A 25,438-nucleotide genomic window follows, 5' to 3' on the forward strand; every position below is an offset into this window, starting at 1 on the left:
AGCACCCAGAAAACCAAATAGCATTGCAAATAGTACTGACACTAATCTACCTCATTCCAGTCTGATTTCTTGCCTGTTTTCTGCCTTTCTAAAATTATTCAGTTGGTATTTTGCTAGAGGTGCAGGCACTGTCTCCCCATCTGTGTGGTCTTTTAAGCAAACTGGCCCCTGATGGATTCCATGGCCCTGCTGGAGGGCATGCCGGGGCAGCCTTGTATGTACACATTGACTCCACCCATCTTCCCAAGTATTTCTTGCCTAGAGGTGAATCTGAATCTAAGCAGAGACAATTTGATTATCTTCTGATTTTGCTGTTGTCGCCTGGACAGATCAAATTAATCATGAAGCATTGCTGGATAGTGGTTAAGAACAAGGGTCTGGCTACATTGCTATCCATTACCTAATTGTGTGATCTTGGGTAAGTTACTTATCTTCTGTATGCCTGAATTTTCTCATCTATAAAATGAGATCCAAACATTTTCAAAACTAAAACATCTTTCAAAACTATTAGGCAGCAAAACCTAACCCACCTGAACTCTTTCAGTGACAATGACATGACAGGAAGCTATTTTTGTCTGTCTCTTGCTTTGAGTATTCACATGTTTTCCTGTAGAAATATAATGTTTATGGTTGTGGAATCTAGCCTCAAGATTTTTGGAAAGAAATGAACAAGTCATATCTATCTCAATGTTTTTGAGTATTAAATGAATTGCTGTAAAAGTGATTAGAACAGTGCTTTGTCCATTGTAAGCCCTCAATAAGTGTTAGCTCTGATTTTTACCTTATTGACATAGGTTTCAATGCCTTGCAAGGAGCATTTTCACTAAGACAAACACCTACTAAGTGCTAGACCTGTCTTGAGCCTTGGGACCTGGTAGGTATAATTCCTCTTTTTGTGTAGCTAACAATCTCCATTAATGACACAGGAAATTAAAATAAAGTGAGATAATTATTAATAGTGGAAGAATTGGGCATTAAGGGATCATAAGGTATCTAGTGACAGGTAAAGGTCTCCCTGAAGAAGTGATGTTTGAGGTAAAACATGGAAGTTCACCAGGTGAACACAGGCAATGGAGAGTCTATATGAAGACTTAGAGGAGAGATGAAGGGTTTTGGCTCTTGATCCCTTGGTTTTTATTCTCTAATGGTTTCCAAATTAGAGGTCTCTCTAAACCACTCTTTTCTCCAGGACCAGAGCTTGAAATTGAAAGGCAAAGGAAGCAAAAGAGAATGTGTCTTTCCAGTAGGCACTCTGGCAAAGAAGGAACAAATTTGTGGGTTGCCCAGACCATGCTAGTCCCACAATCAGGGAAATCGCTCCTCAGGCAGTGATGTTTGCTGGCATGCAAGAGGCCTGAAGGTCTATCCATCTCCATGTTGGAGGAAACATTAGGAGTGGAGCAGCTGCATTCCCCACCCCTAACTCTCTGACCACTTTCTGAAGTTGCTGCTTTTAGCCATATGTTTTGGCTTCCTGGGTGGTTCAGTGGTGAAGAATCCACCTGCCAATGCAGGAGACGCGGGTTTGATCCCTGGGTCAGGAAGATCCCCTGGAGAAGGAAATGGCAACCCGTTCCAGTATTCTTGCCTGGGAAATCCCATGGACCGAGAGGAGCCTGGTGGGCTATAGTCCATGGGGTCACAAAAGAATTGAAGGCTTATTAACTAAAACAACAATCAATAACAGCAAGGCTAGTATATTAGGCCATCATGCTTTAAAATTCCATCAAAAGTAAGAATAAAACGTATAAAGAATAGTGGCCAAGAGAGTCTCCTCTAAGTGATGTACTAGTGCAGTACTTGGCGGGGAGCAAGCAGGCTGTGCATGCTCTTCACCCTCCTTTTTGGGTCTTATGCATCGTATGCATCTCACCGTGCACATGTTCAGAAAGAAATGAATCATCTCAAATGCTTTGTCACTTTGTCTGCATGGGTGCTTAGCCGCTTCAGTCGTGTCCAACTCTCTGTGCCTCCACAGACCATAGCCTGCCAGGCTCCTCTGTCCATGGAATTTTCCTGGCAAGAATACTGGAGTGGGTTACTTTTTCCTGCTCTATCGGATCTTCTCTACCCAGGGATAACACTTGCATTTCCTATCATTTCCTATGTCTCCTGCGTTGCAGGCAGATTCTTTTACCACTGAGCTAGTGGGGAAGCCCTATGTTGCTTTAAAGTTGAATAATTAATAATAGAATACAAAATGAAGATAGTTAACATTTTTTAACACTTTACTTTCATTTATTATATAGAACTCATATTTATTCTTAAAACCAATTTATGGGTTATCTTTGCTACTTTTAAAAATTCTTCCTGCATTATGACTTTTGGGTCATTATTACTCACTAATACATAGAAAGGAGGAAGAAAAATTGAGAAGAGAATTGATTAAAATTCACCATTTACTGCTAGTGTTGATTCTTGCATCAATCAGTCATAAGTCCTGTTTTCCACATTGAAAATATAAGAGGTTAAACTATTAGCTCAACTGCAAAGAAAAAAAAGGTATGAATTAATGTCTGATGTGCATATTTTATCAGTATTATTGTGAATAATTCATATTAAAAATTTAAAATCCCTCTTCATAATTAAGGTTTCATTATCTGTAATAACAAGGTTTTCTGGGACAATTTTTTTCACAAGCTACTTTATTACAGATGGTAGTATCTTTCCTCATTCTCCTCCCCTTCAACCCACACACCCCTGATTCCTTTTTGGTTTACATACTGTTCCCACTTCACAGTGAAAGAAGCTGGAGCAGGAAGGGATGGCACCGTGGTGTTTACACAATTCATTTGGAGAAGCTGTAGTTGATATTCTTCTATAAATAAAATGTTATTTGGAGACATTTTTTCCTAAACTGATTTTTAAACACATGTTTATTCTAAATTTGCCTTCATCAGAAAGAACTAATATCACTTCTTTAAATATGGCTGTTTTAAAGAGAAACAAATTAAATTCTTTTATCTGCTTCCAGTTCTATTATATATTTGTGCCTACGGAGAAAACTCATATCTTCTATCAGCCTTTATGTTTGAAAGTTGTTCTTTTTTCATCTTTTACTGTCATATTTACAGTCAGTTCCTTATATTAGATGAATAAAATAGGAAATGAAAATCTACTTTGGTGACTTGAAATTGGGATACTATATTTGTGATATTTACTTCTTAAGAAAACATTTCATTGGAAATTCGTGATTTGCAAAAATATTAAATATGTCGAACTAGACAAAGTAGCTTTCTGGGATTTATACATTTTTTAGAATATCTAGGACCTTAGTTACCCAGAATTAGATTAATCCTAGCCATTGTTTTGTGATACTCTCTCATTACTGGTCCACATACTGGCCCGCTTTTATTAAATAGTGTTCTTAAGTTGCTGTACCATTTGTGAACCCAACACCCAAATCAAGGATTTTGGCAATAACCTGTTATCTTATCAAATGACTCCCTTCCTATCCCCCTGGTCCTTCATGTCTCAGGTAACCATTTTCTGGAATTCAGTATTCCTCAGTCCCTTGTTTTGTCTTTTTAATATGATCTTATTATATCTATGTGTACTCCTCATAAGTATTTTTAAAATTTAACTATTTTACTTACATAAAAAGTTTCACTTTGCATGTATTGACTGGTATGTATTTTTTAAAAACTTAACCATTAATAATTAAGATGCTCTGTATTGTGTGCCCTTTTATTTCATTCAACTGCTGTATAAAAGTCTAAGGGAATGAGCCTATGACTATTTATCCACTTTCTCACTGATGTAGGGTTAGGTTTTCTTCAGGTGTCTACAATTGTGACCAGTTGTTTGAACATTCTTGTACATGCACTTGCTTTTAACCTATGAGAGATTTTCTCTCAGGAATAAACTTGCTGGGTCATAGGGTATGCATTTTCAACTTTAGCAGTTAATGCCCAGCTAATATTTTCCAGTTTGTACTCCCGCCAGTTTTCTTTGAGATACTATAGATCCATATTTCTCCAATACTTGGTATTGTCAGACTTTGAATTTTTGTCAACTAAATGGATAGAAAATGATATCTAATTATAGTCTCAATTTTTATTCATTATGTTTATTGGGCATATTTTCTTCTTTTGTGAATTGCGTATTTTTGTCCATTTTTTTTTCTGTTAATTTGTTGGTGTGTTTATTAACAATTGGTTAGGCATTCATTATACATTCCAGATACTATTATTTGGTTAGATGTATATGTTCTGAATGTATTTTCCCAGCCTGTAACTTGATCTTTTATTTCCTTTAAGGTGTCTTTTGATGGCCAGAGTTCTTAATTTTAGTATAATCAAAATCTATTAATAGTTTATATTCTATACATTTTTGTTATTTAAGTAATCTTTTTCTAACCCATGATAAAAGATATTCACTAATACTTTCCACTAAGATATTTAATGGCTTATTTTTTAAACTTAAAGCCTTAATCACTGTAAAGTTGATTTTTGTGGAATGAGTAAAGTAATGATTTCACCTTCAGCTATTTTTTTCATGAATATTGCTATTTAAAAAAAATCTGTTTATTGATTTACTTTAAATTTAACTTAAATTTAATTTTTAAATTTAATGTCTTCTTATCCTAATTGTCAGACTTGCCACTTATGTCATATACCAAAGTTTCATAAATACTGGATCTATTTCTGGACTTTTCATTCTGTACTGTCTTTTAGTGAATGAGTGAGTCAGTATGTGTGTGTGTAGTCATATTTGAATTAAATATATTCATCTTTGAATTTTAGACACATACTTATACACCTAGATTTTTAAATATTTTGGTTTTTGCACTAGGTTTTGGACATAGTGAAAACAAGTATCCGTGCAGTTCTTCCACGTATCTGGAAGGTACCTGATGTTGAGGAAGTGAATTTGTATAGAATTTTCAACCGAGTTTTTAATCGCTTACTCTGGAGTCATGGCCAAGGTCTGTGGAACTGTTTTTGTGATTCAGGGTAAGTTTTAAGTTATTTTCTATTACTGTCATTTTTTTACATCTTTTACTATTTAATTATAAAGATAACCCAATAAAATGACTGAATTTCTTTACTCTCTTAAAATGTGGTTTTGTAACTGCATATAAGTTTCAGTGCTTAACTATAATTTATAATATTTAAGCTGATGTAGATGAGATGATGGCTGTGAACACAATAGCACCTAACTAATTTGAATTCAGTGGAGTGAAAGTATTACATCAGTATCCTTATGGTTCTTCTGCTGTTTCCTTTATGTAACCATCTTCCAAAATCATGGCTGCACTCCTGCTCCTTTCCAGACTTTCAGTCCTGTCAAAGCTGTTGTGACTCACTGTCATTTTGTCTTCAAAGTATCTAAAGCCAAGCATTCCATCAGTTCAGTTCAGTTCAGTTCAGTCGCTCAGTTGTGTCCGCCTCTTTGTGACTCCATGAATCGCAGCACGCCAGGCCTCCCTGTCCATCACCAACTCCCGGAGTTTACTCAAACTCATGCCCATCGAGTCAGTGATGCCATCCAGCCATCTCATCCTCTGTCATCCCCTTCTCCTCCTGCCCCCAATCCCTCCCAGCATCAGGGTCTTTTCCAATGAGTCAACTCTTCACATGAGGTGGCCAAAGTATTGGAGTTTCAGCTTTAGCATCACTCCTTCCAATGAACACCCAGGACTGATCTCCTTTAGGATGGACTGGTTGGATCTCCTTGCAGTCCAAGGAACTCTCAAGAGTCTTCTCCAACACAACAGCTCAAAAGCATCAATTCTTTGGCACTCAGCTTTCTTCACAGTCCAACTCTCACATCCGTACATGACTACTGGAAAAACCATAGCTTTGACTAGATGGACCTTTGTTGGCAAAGTAACGTCTCTGCTTTTTAATATGCTATCTAAGTTGGTCATAACTTTCCTTCCAAGGAGTAAGTGTCTTTTAATTTCATGGCTGCAGTCACCATCTGCAGTGATTTTGGAGCCCCCAAAAATAAAGTCTGACACTGCTCCCACTGTTTCCCCATCTATTTCCCATGAAGTGATGGGACCAGATGCCATGATCTTAGTTTTCTGAAAGTTGAGCTTTAAGCCAACTTTTTCACTCTCACTTTCATCAAGAGGCTCTTTAGCTCCTCTTCACTTCTGCTGTAAGGGTGGTGTCCTCTGCACATGTGAGGTTATTCCACAGCTCCCTTTTGTTCCGAAGTGCCTTCCCTTCTGGACTCCCCCAAACCCCAGTTACTCTCCCAGTCATACAGGCTTGGTGTCTCAGGTGCATCCATGTCCTTTTTCTCCTTCATTGTCTTTTCAGCCATGGGCTAAACCTTGTTAGTTTTTCTATCACATCCCCACTGTAGCTACTGTGGTTTATATTTTATTTTTCTTAACAGTTCTCAATTATTTAATTCAAGATTGTTCTTCATTGTTCCTAACAATTATCTAGTATTTATTTGATAATTTAAATACTTTTGGAGATACAATGCTGAATTTGATACAGCCCCTGTCCTCAAGAGGCTTCCCGGGGTAGCTCAAATGGTAAAGAATCTGCCAGCAATGTGGGAGATCTGGGTTCGATCCCTGGGTCAGGAAGATCCCCTGGGGAAGGAAATGGCAACCTACTCCAGTATTCATGCCTGGAGAATCCCGTGGACAGAGGAGCCTGATAGGCTACAAGTCCACGGGGTCACAAAGAGTCAGACATGACTGAGCTACTAACACTGCTCTCAAGAAACTTAAAAACGGAAATAGCTAATACTATACCACTTATTATGTGCCAGGCATTGTTCTAAGCACTGTGCATGTACTAAGTGATTTAGTCCACATAACATCACTTTGAAGCAGTTTTATGATTATCTTCATTTTAGAGATAAGGAAACTGAGGCAGAGGTAGGTACTAAGGACCTAGCGCAGCTGAGCTTTGAACTCAAGCAGCCTGGCCCCAGTCTCCATTCTGTTAATCAACAAACTCTGCTGTCTCTAACAGACAAAACAAGATACACGAAAAGTCATGATTATGAAAGAGACAGAAAGTATTGTAGGATTTCAGATATGATGAGCCTTTAAGGGAGAAAGGCTAAGTGAAATTCATAAATTCCTAAGCATTTTTGCCTCTAGTTTTTTGTTTCCCTTATCCATCCTGATGTCACAGTCATTTCCTAAAATCTGTAATGATTTCCTTCATTTATTGTTAATGTCTAGATTTCTTCTTTAAAGATACAAGACTCTCTAATATGCTAAATCTCTTATTATTTTTCCTGTTGTCTTTCTCATTACTCTCCTACTTAAACTCTGCTCCCCCCAAACAAATTAATTATTTTTCAAATATCTTAAAAATTTTCTTTTTTATTTCTTCCAACTATTAATGTCAATGAGTGTCTGATTGGACTGCCTTCTACAAACCCATTTTCCAATCCCCTCTCCATTGTTTGACTCCTATGTAAAGACCCAGACTATGTCTTTTTTGGGTAAAATCTTGACAGACTTTCTAGTCTGAAATGATCTGAATGTCCTCTTTTTAAATATTCACATCATCTAGTACTGAATCATTTATACCATTTGTAGACTTACTCTCACCACCATAATTTTCCTCAGCTATCATTCACCAGCAGGGAGAATCCATAAGGTGCTCTGGATTGTGATGAAATCTGAGAATAGTCTCAGTTATAAATTATTTCTGCTGAGACTTAAGTAAAACATTTGAACTGTACTCCATGACCCTTAGTTGCTGACTATCACAGAATTTCTCTTAATCTTAAATCATAATTAGAGTTTTTTCTTTCTGTTTGTTGATCCACTGGTTGGAATGTTGAACATGAATTTCAGCTTCTCTTTATGAATGGAAGACAGTGAGATAGTCAGCTATTGAAATGGGTGCTAGTGACTCTATTTTGGTAATTTACTTTGATTCCATTCAGAATCCTTTCTTCTTGTACCTGGAACAGTACTCCACTCACATTTCTCTGGTGGTGTCTGTTACTACTGGTAATGATAATGAAAGTAAATAATATTTTTTGAAGGATTACTAAGTGCCTGATACTGTTTTATATGTTAAATATTTTTATAATTGCCACTACAATATTTTGAGTAAACTATTATTATTATTCTCATTGTATAGATGAAAAAATTGCAGCATAAAGTATATAACTTACCCACATTTTCATAGTGAGCCTGCATTTAAACTCAGGTTGTGTGAGTCAAGAGTCCAAGTTCTTAACTCTGTGCTTTATTCACTCTTCTCAAAGCAGCATTGCCAGTGGTTCCCAAGCTTACTATGTTGCAAGCCCTGAAGCACTAGCCAAACCCTCAACCCATCAAACTGAGCAGATGGAGCAGGAGTAGCTCTGTATTCAATTTGACCTCCTCTCTCTAACCATTTCCTTAAAAACTTGGTGGTTTGTAGAGACGAGTTTTACACCAGATTTATTTTATACCTTTACAATTGACATTCCTTGGGTTCCTTAATTTGATGAACTCAGATAATGCTTTGTGTGTGTTTGGTTGGCACTTTGAATCCAGGAGAGTTCTACTTTTTCTTTGAATCATGTCCTATAAATGTATACTTCTTTAACCTTTGATCTAACAACCTAGTGGTCTAGATAAAAAATCTACTCTTAGCTTAGTTCTAAAGGAATGATTTTAATAAATGGTGTAGCTTTCACAGTTAGGTATAAAACTCTTGGAAAAAATATAATCCAAATAACTCTGAGCCACCTTGCTTCCTGCCACGGCCTGTCTCAACTCCCAATAATAAAACAAAATGAATAAGCTATTCGCTGTTCATATCCCAAAACATCAAATAATAATGTGGATGTTTGTCATTGGCTTTCTGACAATTGGCCCAGGGGTTTTGCTGACGCACTGAATAGAAAACAAGCTCATCCTTTTCTCTTGCTCTTTCAGGCTGCTGAAGCCCATGCCCAGGGACTCTTTTAATGACATGCAGCCTCCTGGGAGTGCTATTCAGAATGATGCTCCACGTTCTGAATGTGTCCTCTCCAAGGGAAAAACTCTTGGAATTTTCATAAATAAAATTATCTACCACGTTTTACTGAGATAGGGCAAGCCTGGGTGCTATGGGACTTAAACTTGGGCCATAGAGCTCATAACAGGTGTCCAAGGGAAGTAACATTGGATCTTAGAGTTGCAGGAGGAGGAAGAAGAGGAGGCAGGGGCCTATGGGAGAAGGAACGTATTATTTGGAAAAACCCTGTCTTCACTCAAAATCCTGGTATGTAAACCTCAGAGAAAAGAATCTAGTTTAGACCCTTTAGTGAAAGACATTTTCTTATGGAAATTCATCATAGAAATGCTTTCTATTTTTATTTGTTTTATTTTTTAATAGTCTTGGGGGAAGAAATTGTAGAAATACTAAGGCAAGGGTCTGCTTCTAGGCTGAATTATATGCCTATGTGAATATGTATGCATATCATTATATACTACTTATTAATAAAATGATGTGACTCTTACTGTTCACTATCACTTTAGTTGGATGTTGTCTTGTTAGTACTTTTCAGATCATTAATCTTTCTGAGCTGATTATCCAGTTGGTGAGGTCCAGATTTTTTTTTTTTTTTTACTTTCTTCTTTCTGCTACTAACTTTGGGCTCCTCAATCATTCATTAGGGCTCCTACCAGAGGAAAAAGAAATGAATGTTTTATTTTTTAGATAGCTGCTTTATTAAATATTTTTCATGAGAAAGGTGGTGAAAATTGTTGGATTACTGGATAATATGTGTCTTTTCAAGTTTCTGGATTTCATTAGTGATTCCCCTTTGTTACCAGGAGGTTATTCAGTATTCTGTATCTTATTGTTATATTATTTAAAAATGTCATTTGAAGTTGTTACTTTTCATATTTCTCTGAGGATTCAGGAGTGCCAGAGAGAACTTTTTAACCATTTAATTTTTCTTTCTGAATTCATGGATTTTGGTCCTCCCATTTCCTTGGAATTTTGATTCAGAAAGCAGGCAGATAAGACCCTGGGTTCTTTGATAAAGGCATTAGTGTTATAAATTATTCTCCTTTCTTTCACTTACTTCAAGTTTTTTGTGTTAGTATTGAAATTGAGATACTGTGGTGTTCTAGAGGGATTTTACATTACTCATCTGTGCCAGGTGGCAGGTTAGGAGATTGGGGACACAGTTCTTAAACACTTGTTGAAGAATAGGTTTCTTTTCTACAGAGGGGGTACCATTAGCCTAGTAGCAAGCAAAGCAAGTCCTGGTCATTTTCTTTTTTCTTTGTGAGTGATTCTGGCATTCTGACACTTAAATATGGATTAACAGTGTAGAATGTAGCCTTTGGTCAGTGGTAGTGAACATACACAGCAAAATTAGGTAGAGAACCTTCTCATGTTTATTTTCAGTGTTTAAGAAACAATGACAGAATGAGAAGCCAAAGCTGCCCATATTATAACTCACATATTACTCAGAATGTTATGTCAAATTAAGGTGTTATATTGATAAAAGAAGCTCGTTTGTCTTTCTTCCATTTTGTTTGTTCTTTTCTTAACTTCAAGTCAGGAAAACAAAAATTACCATGATGTGAGTGATCTGAGAGTGAATCTAATCAAATGGCTCCAAAGTATTAAAATAGAAATATATTCTTATTCAGAAGAGAGGGTGGTGATGGAGGTAGACATTTATGGAAATAACTAGAACCCCAGGGAAGAGAATGTAAAAGTGCTCAGTCAGGAGTCAGAACATTTTCTTGGTGTATTTGCATTCATATGAAACTTTAATTTCTCTGAACCTAGGCATGTAAGACTTGCTAGACCAAGACATATTATAAACAAATTCCCTTATTAATTGGCATTCTCCAATATTTTTCTTGATCACATGAAATAAATTGGTGATAGATATGTGTTCAGTTCAGTCGTTCAGTCATGTCTGACTCTTTGCGACCCCGTGAATCACAGCACACCAGGCCTCCCTGTCCATCACCAACTCCCAGAGTTTACTCAAACTCATGTCCATCAAGTCGGTGATGCCATCCAACCATCTCATCCTCTGTCGTCCCCTTCTCCTCCTGCCCCCAATCCTTCCCAGCATCATCAGGGTCTTTTCCAATGAGTCAGCTCTTCTCATGAGGTGGCCAAAGTATTGGAGTTTCAGCTTCAGCATCAGTCCTTCCAATGAACACCCAGGACTGATCTCCTTTAGGATGGACTGGTTCGATCTCCTTACAGTCCAAGGGACTTCCAAGAGTCTTCTCCAACACCACAGTTCAAAAGCATCAATTCTTTGGTGCTCAGCTTTCTTCACAGTCCAATTCTCACCTCCATACATGACCACTGGAAAAACCGTAGCCTTGACTAGACAGCCCTTTGTTGGCAAAGTAATGTCTCTGCTTTTTAATATGCTATCTAGGTTGGTCATAACTTTCCTTCCAAGGAGTAAGTGTCTTTTAATTTCATGACTGCAATCACCATCTGCAGTGATTTTGGAGCCCCCAAAAATAAAGTCATATATATACAAATATAGATATAGAAACATGTATGTCATATTAGTTTTTCTTACATTTAGTAATAAAATAAAATTTTAGAGTTAATTTAACTAAAATATTACTGTTTCTTGAACGAAAATAGCCTTTAATCCCTTTTAAATAATAAAAACAGTATTATATAATTAGCCCTTGAACATCTCAAAACATAGAAGAAAGTTTATTTCTTTCAGTCTACTTATTTGGATCTTATTCCCTTTAAGAAAATATGTCATTCACTGATGACATGCTGTCTTTTTGGGACCATGTTTCTCCTGAAAAAATAAACAATAGACTTTCTACTAAAAAATACCTTTATGAGTTCCTACAGCATTTTAAAAAAATTCCAAAGATATCAAATATCCACAGAAGATTGAAAATGGAGTCTTAGAATTTCCCATTGGGAAGTGCAGTTCTTCAGAAAAATATTTTTCTTAATATTTTTTTTCTCTCTGAAAATCTAGTCTTTTCTTTCTCTGAGGATTAAGTAAATTGGTTTATGTAAAATGAGACTTGAACCATCACCAAGTCTCAAGAAAACTTTCCCCTTGAAGCTTGAAAGGAGTTTCTGTTACACTAAGGAAATCAGTCTCTCTTTCCCGATGCTGGTGGGGTAGTAACATGTTTTCTCATTTGGGTCATAACAGTCAACTTAGGAATTGTTAACAAATATATATGTGTACACACACACACACACACACACACACACGTGCGCTCACTTAAGTTTACCAAGGCATTGTGTACTACCGCCTGCTGTCCGCTAAGCTGAATGTGCTGAAGGACACTGCCTTTGGAACTGGCAGGGCAGCACTGTTGAGATTACATTACTTCTATAGTATAGAGCGTGTGCTCTAGGAATATCATGGACATAATTATATATGAACATGTTTTGAAAGGGGTGGTCATAATCATGGGATTAATCTAAATTTTGTTGGTTCACAGAGATCACAAATTAAGTTACAGTGACTTTTTAATCTGTGGAATTATCATTAATATAAAAATAAATATAGCTTCCTAGGAAATCTGTATTTCTAGACTACCTACGTTTTGAGAAATTAGCTGTTTACAATTCCTTCAATGTAAAGTAACTCAGTTTTTATGAGTTGGGAAACCATCCTGTTAGCTACTGAGAGCTGGCATCAGTTAAATCTTTAAAGATAGGAATTCTGTATTGTATTTTTTTAACATAAAGATTACCCTTCATTTTGCATATTTACTAGATAACTCCAACCATCTGTAGTCACTTCAAATGTGTGAGGCCATTTCTACTTTTTCTTTCTTGGTTTGTTGCTAGGTAAGTGATATTGTTGGTTGCCATTTTTAACAGCCACATGGGGTCATGTCTGTTTCCATGCCAACAGATCCTCTTGGGAGAGTATTTTCAATAAAAGCCCGGAAGTGGTGACTCCTTTGCAGCTTCAGTGTTGCCAGCGCCTGGTCGAGCTTTGTAAACAGTGCCTGCTAGTGGTTTACAAATATGCAAGTGACTCAAGAGGATCACTCTCAGGCATTGGTACTGATTGGGGTAATTCCAGGTACTTGTTTTACATTTCCTAGATCCTGTGTGTTTTATATAAAGTAATGCTGCAACGCACTTTGAAAGTGAAAGTCTCTTCTTGTCTAGATGGCTAGAGAAAAGCTGAAGACTAAAAATTTATACTTGCTACTATCTACAAGATTCTTTTAACTTGAACAATTGGTAAAGATTGTTTTTAAATCTTTAAAAGACTGAACAGGAACAGCAATCACAAACCTGAAGGTGACAAAGATAACCTACATGGAAATGATACTATTTAACTTAACATGCTTTTCTTTCAAAAGCCAAGTAACAGCATGCAAAATGGTAATAAATTTAATTTTCTCCCTCAGCAGGGATATTTTGTCTTTTTCCTCTGTCCCAATATAGTTGAGACGATGCTTTCAGTTTCACTTTTAATGTTCAGTATGCCTCTACTATTCCCTTTATCACCAAGTAGATCTGTGGGAGGTGGATTTTGTTAAGACTCATTTCAAAATTGGACTTTTATAAATATTGTCCAGTTAAAATAGGTAGTTTTATAAAAATATAAAAATATTGTTTTTAAACTGCAAAGATACACAGAGTAAACACAAAGTACATTTTAGCACTTCTCAGGACAATTGTAGTTCCCATTAGAATTAAAGACAAATGTCTTGGCTTAGATGGTAAAGAATCTGCCTGCAGTGCAGGAGACCCTGGTTTGATCCTTGGGTAGGGAAGATTCCCTGGAGAAGGGCATGGCAACCCACTCCAGCGTTCTGACCTGGAGAATTCCATGGAGAGAGGAGCCTGGTGGGCTACAGTGCATGAGGTCTCAAAGAGTTGGACATAACTGAGAGACTAACACTTTCACTTTCATGTGACTTTTATTATGTGTAAGGTTTTGTAATATTATCAAGAGAGAAGAGTATAAACCATGATTTTAAAAAACTAAGTGACAGTCAAAAGATCATAGGATCTGGTAACAACTGAATGGCTTCCCTGGTGGCTCAGTGGCAACCATACCACCTACCAAAGCAGGAGTGCGCTAAGTCATTTCAGTTGTGTCCGACTCTTTGACACCCTTTGGACTGTAGCCCACCAGGCTCCTCTGTCTATGGGGATTCTCCAGGCAAGAATACTGGAGTAGGTTGCCGTGCCCTCTTCCAGAGGATCTTCCCAACCCAGGGATCGAACTTAAGTCTCTTTTGACTCCCGCATTGGCAGGTAGGTTCTTTATCACTAGTGCCACCTGGGAAGGGACCGTCAGCTCAATCCCTGGGTTGGAAAGATCTCTGGAGAAGGACATGGCAAGTACAAGTGCATTCTTTTTGCAGATAGGCTGATCCAACAAGAGAAAGGGCCTGAGCCAAGCCTGACTGATTCCTTCTTTTAAACCTGCAAATCATATAATTTACTTCTGGTTAGAGGCCAGAAAATTTGTACTGGTCAAAGTTTTACTTGGAAACACAGAGAGAAATGAACATGTCCTTCCAGGTGGCGCTAGTGATAAGGAATCCTCATTATCAGAGAAATGCAAATCAAAACCTCAATGAGGTACCATTGCACGCCAGTCAGGATGGCTGCTATCCAAAAGTCTACAAGCAGTAAATGCTGGAGAGGGTGTGGAGAAAAGGGAACCCTCTTACACTGTTGGTGGGAATGCAAACTAGTACAGCCGCTATGGAGAACAGTGTGGAGATTCCTTAAAAAACTGGAAATAGAACTGCCATATGACCCAGCAATCCCACTTCTGGGCATTCACACTGAGGAAACCAGATCTGAAAGAGACACGTGCACCCCAGTGTTCATCACAGCACCGTTTATAATAGCCAGCACATGGAAGCAACCTAGATGCCCATCAGCAGACGAATGGATAAGGAAGCTGTGGTATATATATACCATGGCATATTACTCAGCCATTAAAAAGAATTCATTTGAATTGGTTCTAATGAGATGGATGAAACTGGAGCCCATTATACAGAGTGAAGTAAGCCAGAAAGATGAAGACCAATACAGTATACTAACACATACATATGGGATTTAGAAAGATGGTAACAATAATCCTATATGCAAAACAGAAAAAGAGACACAGATGTACATAACAGACTTCTGGACTCTGTGGGAGAAGGCGAGGGTGGGATGTTTGAGAACAGCATCGAAACATGTATATTATCAAGGGTGAAACAGATGACCAGCCCAGGTTGGATGCATGAGACAAGTGCTCGGGCCTGGTGCACTGGGAAGACCCAGAGGGATGGGGTGGGGAGGGAGGCGGGAGGGGGGATCGGGATGGGGAATACATGTAAATCCATGGCTGATTCATGTCAGTGTATGGCAAAGACCACTACAATATTGTAAAGTAATTAGCCTCCAACTAATAAAAATAAATGGAAAAAAATTAAGAAAAAATAAACTATCTTAAAGCTGTTAAAAAAAAAAAGGAATCCACCTGCCAATGCAGGAGACGCAAGAGATGCAGATTCAATCTCTGGGTCAAGAAGATCCCCTGGAGGAGGGCGTGGAAACCTGCTCCAGTATTCTTGCCTAGAGAATTCCATGGATAGAAGAACCTGGTGGGCCCCAGTCCATAGGGTCGCCAAGAGTTGGACATGACTGAGTGACTGAGCACATCTAATATCAAGCTATCAAAGTCCAAGTTAATGTCACATTAATTTAAAAAAATGGGAAAAGTGGCTGCACGTTCTTTCCCTTGTATATTAGGAACCTACAGCATTTTACTTTATATGTAGGAGTCAATTAATTTGATATTTATTAATAGATTAATGGAATTCCAGTAAACTCTTCAAAACTCTAAAGGATGATGCCATCAGGGTGTTGCATTCAATATATCAGCAAATCTGGAAGACCCAGCAGTGGCCGCAGGACTGGACAAGGACAGTCCTCATCCCAGTTCCCGAGAAGGTACACTAAAGGATGCTCTAACCATCAGACAATTGTTCTCATCTCCCATGCTAGTGAGGTCACGCTTCAAATCTTGCATGCTAGGCTTCAGCATTACATGAACCAAGAACTTCCAGACATCCAAGCTGGGTATAGAAAAGGCAAAGGAACCAGAGCTCAAATTGCCAACATTTGCTGGTTCATAGAGAAAGCTAGGAAATTCCAAAAAATCTACCTCTGTTTCATAGACTATAGCAATATTAAAAAAAACTAAGATGATGGCATCCAGCCCCATTACTTCATGGCAAATACAGGGGGAAAAGGTAGAAGCAGTGATCAATTTCCTCTCCTTGGGCTTTAAAATCATTGTGGATGGTGACTGCAGCCATGAAATCAGATGTTTGCTTCTTGGCAGGAAAGTTACAACAAACCTAGAAAGTGTGTTGAAAAGCAGAGACATTATGCTGCCAACAAATGTCCCTATAGTCAAGGTTATGGTCTTTCCAGTGGTCATGTACAGTTGTGAGAGCTGGACTGTAAAGAAGGCAGGGTGCTGAAGGATTGATGCCTTCATCTATGATGCTGGAGAAGATTCCTGAGGGTCCCGTAGACAGCAAGAAGATCAAACCAATCATCTTAAGGGAAATCAACCATGAATACCTATGGGAAGGACTGATGCTGACGTTGAAACTCCAGTGTTTTGGTCATCTGATGCAAACAGCTGACTCATTGGAAAAGTCCCTGATGCTGGGAAAGATTGAGGGCAGAAGGAGAAGAGGGTGTCAGAGAATGAGATGGCTGGATGGTATCACCGATGCAAGGGACATGAACTTGAGCAAACTTTGGGAGATGGTGAGGGGCAGAGAGGCCTGATGTGCTGCAGTTCATGAGGTCACAAAGAGTCAGACGTGATTGGGCAACTGAATGACAATAACAACAATAGATTGATAAATTTTATTTATAAAGTATACCTAGTAAAATAATTTATATTTATAAGTAAGTATAAGTATGCCTAATATAAATAATGGATAGGGTATACTTAAATATTTCATGAGGAAATATATATTTGACTAAGTTATCTGTAAAATTAGAACAGAAAGCTCACATCAGTCAGGCTAATGGACCATCTTTATCTTGACCACACATCTGCAGGATATTAATATTTCTTAAGAATATATTAAGAAGAGATGGCAAGAGTACATAGAAGAACTGTACAAAAAAGATCTTCACGACCCAGATAATCACAGTGGTGTGATCACTCACCTAGAGCCAGATATCTTGGAATGTGAAGTCAAGGGGGCCTTAGAAAGTATCACTATGGACAAAGCTAGGGGAGGTGATGGACTTCCAGTTGAGCTGTTTCAAATCTTGAAAGATGATGCTGTGAAAGTGCTACACTCAATATGTCAGCAAGTTTGGAAAACTCAGCAGCGGCCACAGGACTGGAAAAGGTCAGTTTTCATTCCAATCCCAAAGAAAGGCATGCCAAAGAATACTCAAACTACCGCACAATTGCACTCATCTCACATGCTAGTAAAGTAATGCTCAAAATTCTCCAAGCCAGGCCTCAGCAATATGTGGACCATGAAATTCCAGATGTTCAAGCTGGCTTTAGAAACAGCAGAGGAACTAGAGATCAAATTGCCAACATTTGCTGGATCATAGAAAAAGCAAGAGAGTTCCAGAAAAACATCTATTTCTGCTTTATTGCCTATGCCAAAGCCTTTGACTGTGTGGATCACAATAAACTGTGGAAAATGCTGAAAGAGATGGGAATACCAGACCACCTGACCTGCCTCTTGAGAAACCTGTATGTTGGTCAGGAAGCAACAGTTAGAACTGGACATGGAACAACAGACTTGTTCCAAAAGGGAAAAGGAGTATGTCAAGTCTGTATATTGTCATCCTGCTTATTTAACTTCTATGCAGAGTACATCATGAGAAGCACTGGGCTGGAAGAAGGACAAGCTGGAATCAAGATTGCTGGGCGAAATATCAATAACCTCAGATATGCAGATGACACCACCTTTATGGCAGAAAGTGAAGAAGAACTAAAAAGCCTCTGGATGAAAGTGAAAGAGGAGAGTAAAAAAGCTGGCTTAAAACTCAACATTCAAAAAACGAAGATCATGGCATCTGGTCCCATCACTTCATGGCAAATAGATGAGGAAACAGTGGAAAGGGTGTCAGACTTTATTTTCTGGGGCTCCAAAATCACTGCAGATGGTGATTGCAGCCATGAAGTTAAGAGACACTTACTCCTTGGAAGGAAAGTTATGACCAACCTGTATAGCATATTTAAAAGCAGAGACATTACTTTGCCAACAAAGGTCCATCTAGTCAAGGCTATGGTTTTTCCAGTAGTCATGTATTGATGTGAGAGTTGAACTGTGAAGAAAGCTGAGCGCTGAAGAATTGATGCTTTTGAACTGTGGTGTTGGAGAAGACTCTTGAGAGTCCCTTGGACTGCAAGGAGATCCAACCAGTCCATCCTAAAGGAGATCAGTCCTGGGTGTTCATTGGAAGGACTGATGCTGAAGCTGAAACTCCAATACTTTGGCCACCTCATGAGAAGAGTTGACTCATTGGAAAAGACCCTGATGCTGGGAAGGATTGGAGGCAGGAGGAGAAGGGGACGACAGAGGATGAAATGGCTGGATGGCATCACTAACTCGATGGACATGAGTTTGGGTAAACTCGGGGAGTTGGTGATGGACAAGGAGTCCTGACGTGCTGCAATTCATGGGGTTGCAAAGAGTCGCACACAACTGAGCGACTGAATTGAACTGAACTGAAGAATTTATTAAAGGTATATGTGGCACCTGTTACATGGAAGAGAGTGGCCTTCAACCTTGCAGTCTCAGAAAGATAGCAATTTAATAGACATACCAAGACCTTCCCTGATGGTACAGTGGTTAAGGCCCCTTGCTTCCAGTGCAAGGGGCATGGGTTCCATCCCTAGCCAGGGAACTAAAATCCTGCATGCTGTGTGGTGTGACCAAAAAAAGAAAAAAAAAAATAGCCATACCAACTGAGAAGCCGTTTCTCAGAGGGGGACTCATAACTAAACAAATCTAACTGATATTCACACTTGGATCATTAAATCTACCTGTCTCTATATCTGCATACATGTCTATATCTATACACATATATCTAGGATACTAGAGTCTTTAGGACAAGCTCAGTATTTCACTATAGCTAGCCTTCTTTCAAAGGCTTTGGGATTGCCAAACAATTTTTAGTCTCAGCATCTCTGTATTTCTATCTTTTATGTACTGAGCCTTCATATAAGCTCATTTTTGTGGCTAAAGTCATTTTTTAAATCTCTGAGTTAGAGTTTCTGCCTTTATCAATAGAGCACCAGGTATTTGGACAAATCCTCCCTCTGATATTTGTAGGAAAAACTGGACAAAGTACCAACAAAACATTTGCTTGAAAACATCAGAGAGTTAAAACCAGGTACTTGTTTTACTGAGTAGTGCTTTTGACAGACACACGGACCTAAGAGAATAAAGTAGAAGTTCAGGACCTGTCGAAGACTGGGGCTTTGATAAACAGCATAGATTCCTGCATGTAATAATATCCCAAATATTTTGCAAAGCAAAAGTTGACAGAATTACAGGGGGAAATATACAAATCTACAACCATTGAGGGAGATTTTAATATATATTTCTCAAAAGAATTAAAAACAAAGAAAATTTTAACAATATGATTAACAGATTTAACTGTCACATAATAGTGAAGTCAGCCACCTCAGAATACAATACAGTAAGCATACCTGGATCTTTTATAAAAATCAACTAGTGGAATGATAAAACATATTTAAAAAATTGAAATCATGCAAAGTATTGTATATCATCACAGGCCTTTAAAAGTAACAAAATCCATCCTTTTTGGAAAGATAAAAAATAAAATCATAATGGATTTAAATGTACTTTGGTAACAAAAATATTAGAAATAAAGACTTGCAGAATGTACATAAATCATTATCACAGGGAGGCTTATAGACTTAAAGAACAAATTAGGGAACGAAAGGCAAATTAGAGAGGGTAAGGCAAAAATTAAATGATCTATCATCTTGGATGATGACATAGTAACATTAAAGTAAACCCAAAGAATACAGAAAAAGGAAATAATAAAAACAAGAGCAGAAATTAACAACATAGTGAAGCAAACAGAATAAAGAAGATCAACATGGCAAAAGTGGGTTTTTAAAAAGACTAATAAAATTGATCACTGTTGGGACTGATCAAAAATATTTTAAAAAGTAATTAACATCAATAATAGAAATAGAGACATAACTATAGATACTACACATATTATTAATTTCATGCTGATAAATCTGGTAAGTTACATTAACAAATTCCTTGAAAAACACGTGTTACAAAGATGACACAAGACAATATAGAAGGCTACCAATATCAAAGCCTACCATACCTGATGCTAAAACCTGACCAGGAGATATTATGGCAAAGGATAATGAAAGTTCAGTCTCACTCTTGAACAGAGATGCAAAAATCCTACATAAATATTGACAAAATGAACCCAGAAACCTTAAATAAGATAATGTATCATGACTTTTGTTTATTGAATCCATTTAAAGGTACAATAAAATTAAAATGTGATCAATGTAATTTTAGTAGAATAAAAAATCATTTAAAATACACGGACGAGTCACTTGATAGAATTCAATATACATTTTTGCTTTAAAAAATGCTTAATAGGTTAGAAATAAAAGGGAAATTCCTTACTCTAATAAAGAGTAACTACAAAACCCCTACAAGCATATACTTAATGGTGCAATGTTGAAGGCTTTTCTTTTGAGAAGAGAAACAGGGCAAGATTACCTATTAACTACCACTTCTGTTTATCATTGTACTTGACCTGGCTTACTCAAGGAAGCAGGTCAAGAAAATAAAAGGCATTTGATTAGAGAGAAAGAAATAAAACTCCTTACTAATGGTTGTGATTACATTCATAGCACTCATAATCTAAATAACTCTACAGATAAATTACTAAGTAAACCTACCAATTTTGATGAAATCAAAGTGGGAATAAAATCAATTTTTTTCTATATCAGTAACAAACAGATTTTAGATAAGATGTCATTTTTAATAGCATCAAAGAATAACCAATACTTCAGAATAAAAGTAACAAAAACATGTAAGAATAAAAGTAACAAAAACATGTAAGACCCTTATGCAGAACTATGTAAAAGATGTAAAGTCATATCTTATATTGATATTGAAATCAATATCAATATGTTATTTCTTCTCAAATAGTTCTTCATATCTATAAATTCAACATAATCCTCACATAAATCCTAACAATTTTTTTTTGCAGGGTGAAGAATTTGACTAACGTTTGTTCTAACATTTATAAAAAAAAAAACAAAGGGCCAAGAATAGACAAGACATTCATGAAATAGTAGAATTGATTTGCTACAGTGTGCTCAGAATTATAATAAAGCTATAATGTCTGAGTGAAAAAGTTGGCTTAAATAAAGCTCAACATTCAGAAAACTAAGATCATAGCATCCGGTCCCATCACTATCACTTCATGGCAAATAGATGGGGAAACAGTGGAAACAGTGGCTGACTTTACTTTTTTGGGCTCCATAATCACTGCAGATGGTGATTGCAGCCATGAAATTAAAAGACACTTACTCCTTGGAAGGAAAGTTATGACCAACCTAGACATCATATTAAAAAGTAGAGACATTACTTCGCCAACAAAGATCCATCTTCAAGGCTATGGTTTTTCCAGTAGTCATGTATGGATGTGAGAGTTTGGACTATAAAGAAAGCTGAGTACTGAAGAATTGATTCTTTTGAACTGTGGTGTTGGAGAAGACTCTTGAGAGTCCCTTGGACTGCAAGGAGATCCAAACAGTCCATCCTAAAGGAGTCCATCCTAAAGTGAACATCCTGGGTGTTCACTGGAAGGACTGATGTTGAAGATGAAACTCCAATATTTTGGCCACCTGATGCGAAGAACTGACTCATTTGAAAAGACCCTGATGTTGGGAAAGATTGAAGGCAGGAGGATAAGGGGAGGACAGAGGATGAGATAGTTAGATGGCACACTGACTCAATGGACAAGATCTTGGGTAAATTCCAGGAGTTTGTGATGGACAGGGAGGCCTGGTGTGCTGCGGTTCATGGGGTTGCAAAGTGTTAGACATGACTGAGTGACTGAACTGAACTGAACTGAACTGAAGACAATGCACTAGTACCAAAAGGATAGACAAGTAGACCAATAGAATCATTCAGAAAGGCCATGGACATCCGTTATAGCTCATTTGGTAAAGAATCTGCCTGCAATGCAGGAGACTTGGGTTCAATTCTTGTGTTGGGAACATCCCCTGGAGAAGGAAATGGCAACCCACTCTAGTATTCTTGCATGGAGAATCCCATGGGCAGAGGCACCTGGCAGGCTGCGGTCCATGAAGTTGCAAGAGTTGGACACTACTTAGTGACTAAACCATCACAGAAAGGCCATAAATAGACCCGGGTTTATATAGAGACTTGATTTATGACAAAACAGGGACACTTTAACAAATGGGTTAAAAGTTTGTTTAAACAAATCATTCTGGGGCAATTGAGTTTCCAAATAATAATGAAAAAAGAAACTTGAATTTACCTACACCATATACAAAATCATTTCCAAATTATTGAGTACATAGATATGAAAGGCAAAACTAAAGATTTTGGAAGAAAATATAAATTTTTTCATGACCTTGAGGTATGCAAAGAGTATAAAATATCAGGCCAAAAAAGTACAGATTATAAATGAAAAGATAAACTTTGCTATATTAAAATTAAGAATATATGTTTATTAGCAGACTCCATTAAGGTGAAAAAGCAAGCCTCAGAATGAAAGTTGGTATTTGCAACCTGTTTAACCTACAAAAGACTGTTACACAAACTGTATAAGAACTCCTACAGGTTTCTAAGAAGAAAATAGGACACTCCATGGAAAAATGGGGAAGATACTTGAAGAGGCATTTTTAAAGGCAGTAAGTATTTGAAGTGTTCAAGCTCATACTCAGGGAGACGTGAAACCCATCTTTCAGACCATGAGTTGATGAGAATATAGAGTAATGGAAACTCACACTGCTGATGATAGTGAAATCATTACCTTTAAAAAAGTTTGGATAACCCACTAACGCTTACCATTTTCTCAGTTATTTTATTCCCAATGATTCTAAGCAGAATGTATGCCCATGTGCATCAAGACCATATTAGAATTATCACAGTAGCATTTACTTATAATGGCTAAAAATTAGAAATACCCAAACTGTCTATTCACGGAAGAATGGACAGTTTTTGTAATGTCCACTCAATGGAATATTTTACAGCATTTGAAAATGAACAAACTGCATGCACACACAGCAATATGGATGAATCTCAAACAGAAATTCAGCAAAAGAAGCCAGAGACAAAGGACTACATACTTCATTTCATTTATATTTAAATAAAAACCAAGAAAAACTGAATTATAGTATTACAGAATATGTACTTAGGTGGCAAACAGGAAGTAATTGCCACTGAAGTCTGGATAGTTCAGTCACTCAACTGTGTCTGACTCTTTGTGCCCCCATGAACTGCAGCATGCCAGGCTTCCATGTCCGTCACCAACTCCCAGAGCTTGCTCAAACTCATTTCTGTTGAGTCGGTGATGCATCCAATCGTCTCATCTTCTGTCATCCCCTTCTCCTCTTGCCTTAAGTCTTTCCCAGCATCAGGGTCTTTTCTAATAAGTCAGTTGTTCGCATCAGGTGGCCAAAGTATTGGACCTTCATCTTCAGCATCAGTCCTTCCAATGAATATTCAGGATCGATTTCCTTTAAGATTGACTGGTTTGATCTCCTTGCAGTCCAAGGGACTCTCAAGAGTCTTCTCCAACACCACAGTTCAAAAGCATCAGTTCTTCGGCAGTCAGCTTTCTTTATGGTCCAACGTACATCCATACATAACTACTGGAAAAACCATAGCTATGACTAGATGGACGTTTGTTGACAAAGTAATGTCTCTGCTTTTTAATATGCTGTCTAGGTTGGTCATAGCTTTCCTTCCAAGGAGCAGTGAGTGAGTGAGTGAGTGAAAGTCACTCAGTCGTGTCCGACTCTTTGCCAGCCAATGGACTGTCCATGGAATTCTCTAAGCCAGAATACTGGAGTGGGTAGCCTTTCCCTTCTCTAGGGGATCTTCCCAACCCAGGGATTGAACCCAGGGGTCCCACATTGCAGGCAGATTCTTTACCAGCTGAGCCACAAGGGACGCCCAAGGACACTGGAGTAGGTAGCCTATCCCTTCCCTGAGCTATCAGGGAAGCCCTCCAAGGAGCAAGTGCCTTTTAATTTCATGGCTGCAATCACCATCTGCAGTGATTTTGGAGCCCCAGAAAATAAAGTTTGTCACTTTTTCCATTGTTTCCCCATCTAGTTGCCATGAAGTGATGGGACCAGATGCCATGATCTTCATTTTTTGAATGTTGAGTTTTAAGCCAGCTTTTTCACTCTCCTCTTTCACTTTCATCAGGAGGCTCTTTAGTTCTTTGCTTTCTGCCATAACGATGGTGTCATCTGCATATCTGAGGTTTTTCATATTTCTCCCGACAATCTTGATTCTAGCTTATGCTTCATCCAGTTCAGCATTTTACGTGATGTACACTTCATATAAGTTAAATAAGCAGGGTGACAATATACAGCCCCGATGTACTCCTTTCCTAATTTGGAACCAGTCTGCTGTTCCATGTCTGGTTCTAACTGTTGCTTCCTGACCTGCATACAGATCTTAGGAGGCAGGTATGGTGGTCTGGTGTTCCCATCTCTTGAAGAATTTTCCACAGTTTGTTGTGGTCCACACAGTCAAAGGCTTTGGCATATTTAATAAAGCAGAAGTAGATGTTTTTCTGGAATACTCTTGTTTTTTCTGTGACCCAACAGATGTTGGCAATTTGACCTCTGGTTCCTCTGCCTTTTCTAAATCCAACTTGAACATCTGGAAGTTCTTGGTTCACATATTATTGAATCCTAGCTTGGAGAATTTTGAGCATTACTTTGCTAGCATGTGAGATGAGTGCAACTGTGAGGTAGTTTGAACATTGTTTGACATTGCCTTTTTTGGGATTGGAATGAAAGCTGACCTTTTCTAATCCTGTGACCACTGCTGAGTTTTCCAAATTTGCTGGCATATTGAGTGTAGCACTTTCAAAGCATCATCTTTTAGGATTTGAAATAGTTCAGCTGGAATTCCATCACCTCCCCTAGCTTTGTTTGTAGTGATGCTTCCTAACATCCACTTGACTTCACAGTTCAGGATGTCTGGCTCTAGGTGAGTGATCACACCATCATGGCTATTCCGAAGTCTGGATAGTGGGTAAGTTTATGAAGCAGCAGTACCTGGTTCTGGGGTGCTAGGAATATTCAGTCATTTAACCTGGGTAGCATTTATATGAGTAATCACTTTATAATATTCATTTACTAGATGTTTATTTTATGTACTTTTTGATTGAAAAGTTTTAAAAATCAAGTTATACACATGATACTATTTTGATATTAGGTTAAGATAGCTTGGCGCATCTATCTTAAA

At 37.8% G+C, this 25,438-nt stretch overlaps 1 protein-coding gene across 4 annotated transcripts in view; it reads left to right on the plus strand.

Annotated features, from left to right (window-relative positions):
- The window catches only part of TTLL7 (tubulin tyrosine ligase like 7), a 157,933-nt gene that overhangs the window by 123,025 nt on the left and 9,470 nt on the right, over positions 1-25,438 (plus strand). For 3 of the 4 annotated variants that reach the window (XM_043460861.1, XM_043460857.1, XM_043460859.1), the window contains exons 19-20: positions 4,795-4,955; positions 12,802-12,975. In XM_043460861.1, the coding sequence (XP_043316796.1) occupies positions 4,795-4,955; positions 12,802-12,975 (335 nt within the window). Of the gene's footprint in view, positions 1-4,794; positions 4,956-12,801; positions 12,976-21,185; positions 21,421-25,438 lie in introns of those variants that run through there. The other variant, XM_043460860.1, reaches the window with a different exon arrangement.

Source organism: Cervus canadensis, chromosome 2, assembly GCF_019320065.1.
Source record: "Cervus canadensis isolate Bull #8, Minnesota chromosome 2, ASM1932006v1, whole genome shotgun sequence".
NCBI lineage: Eukaryota > Metazoa > Chordata > Mammalia > Artiodactyla > Cervidae > Cervus > Cervus canadensis.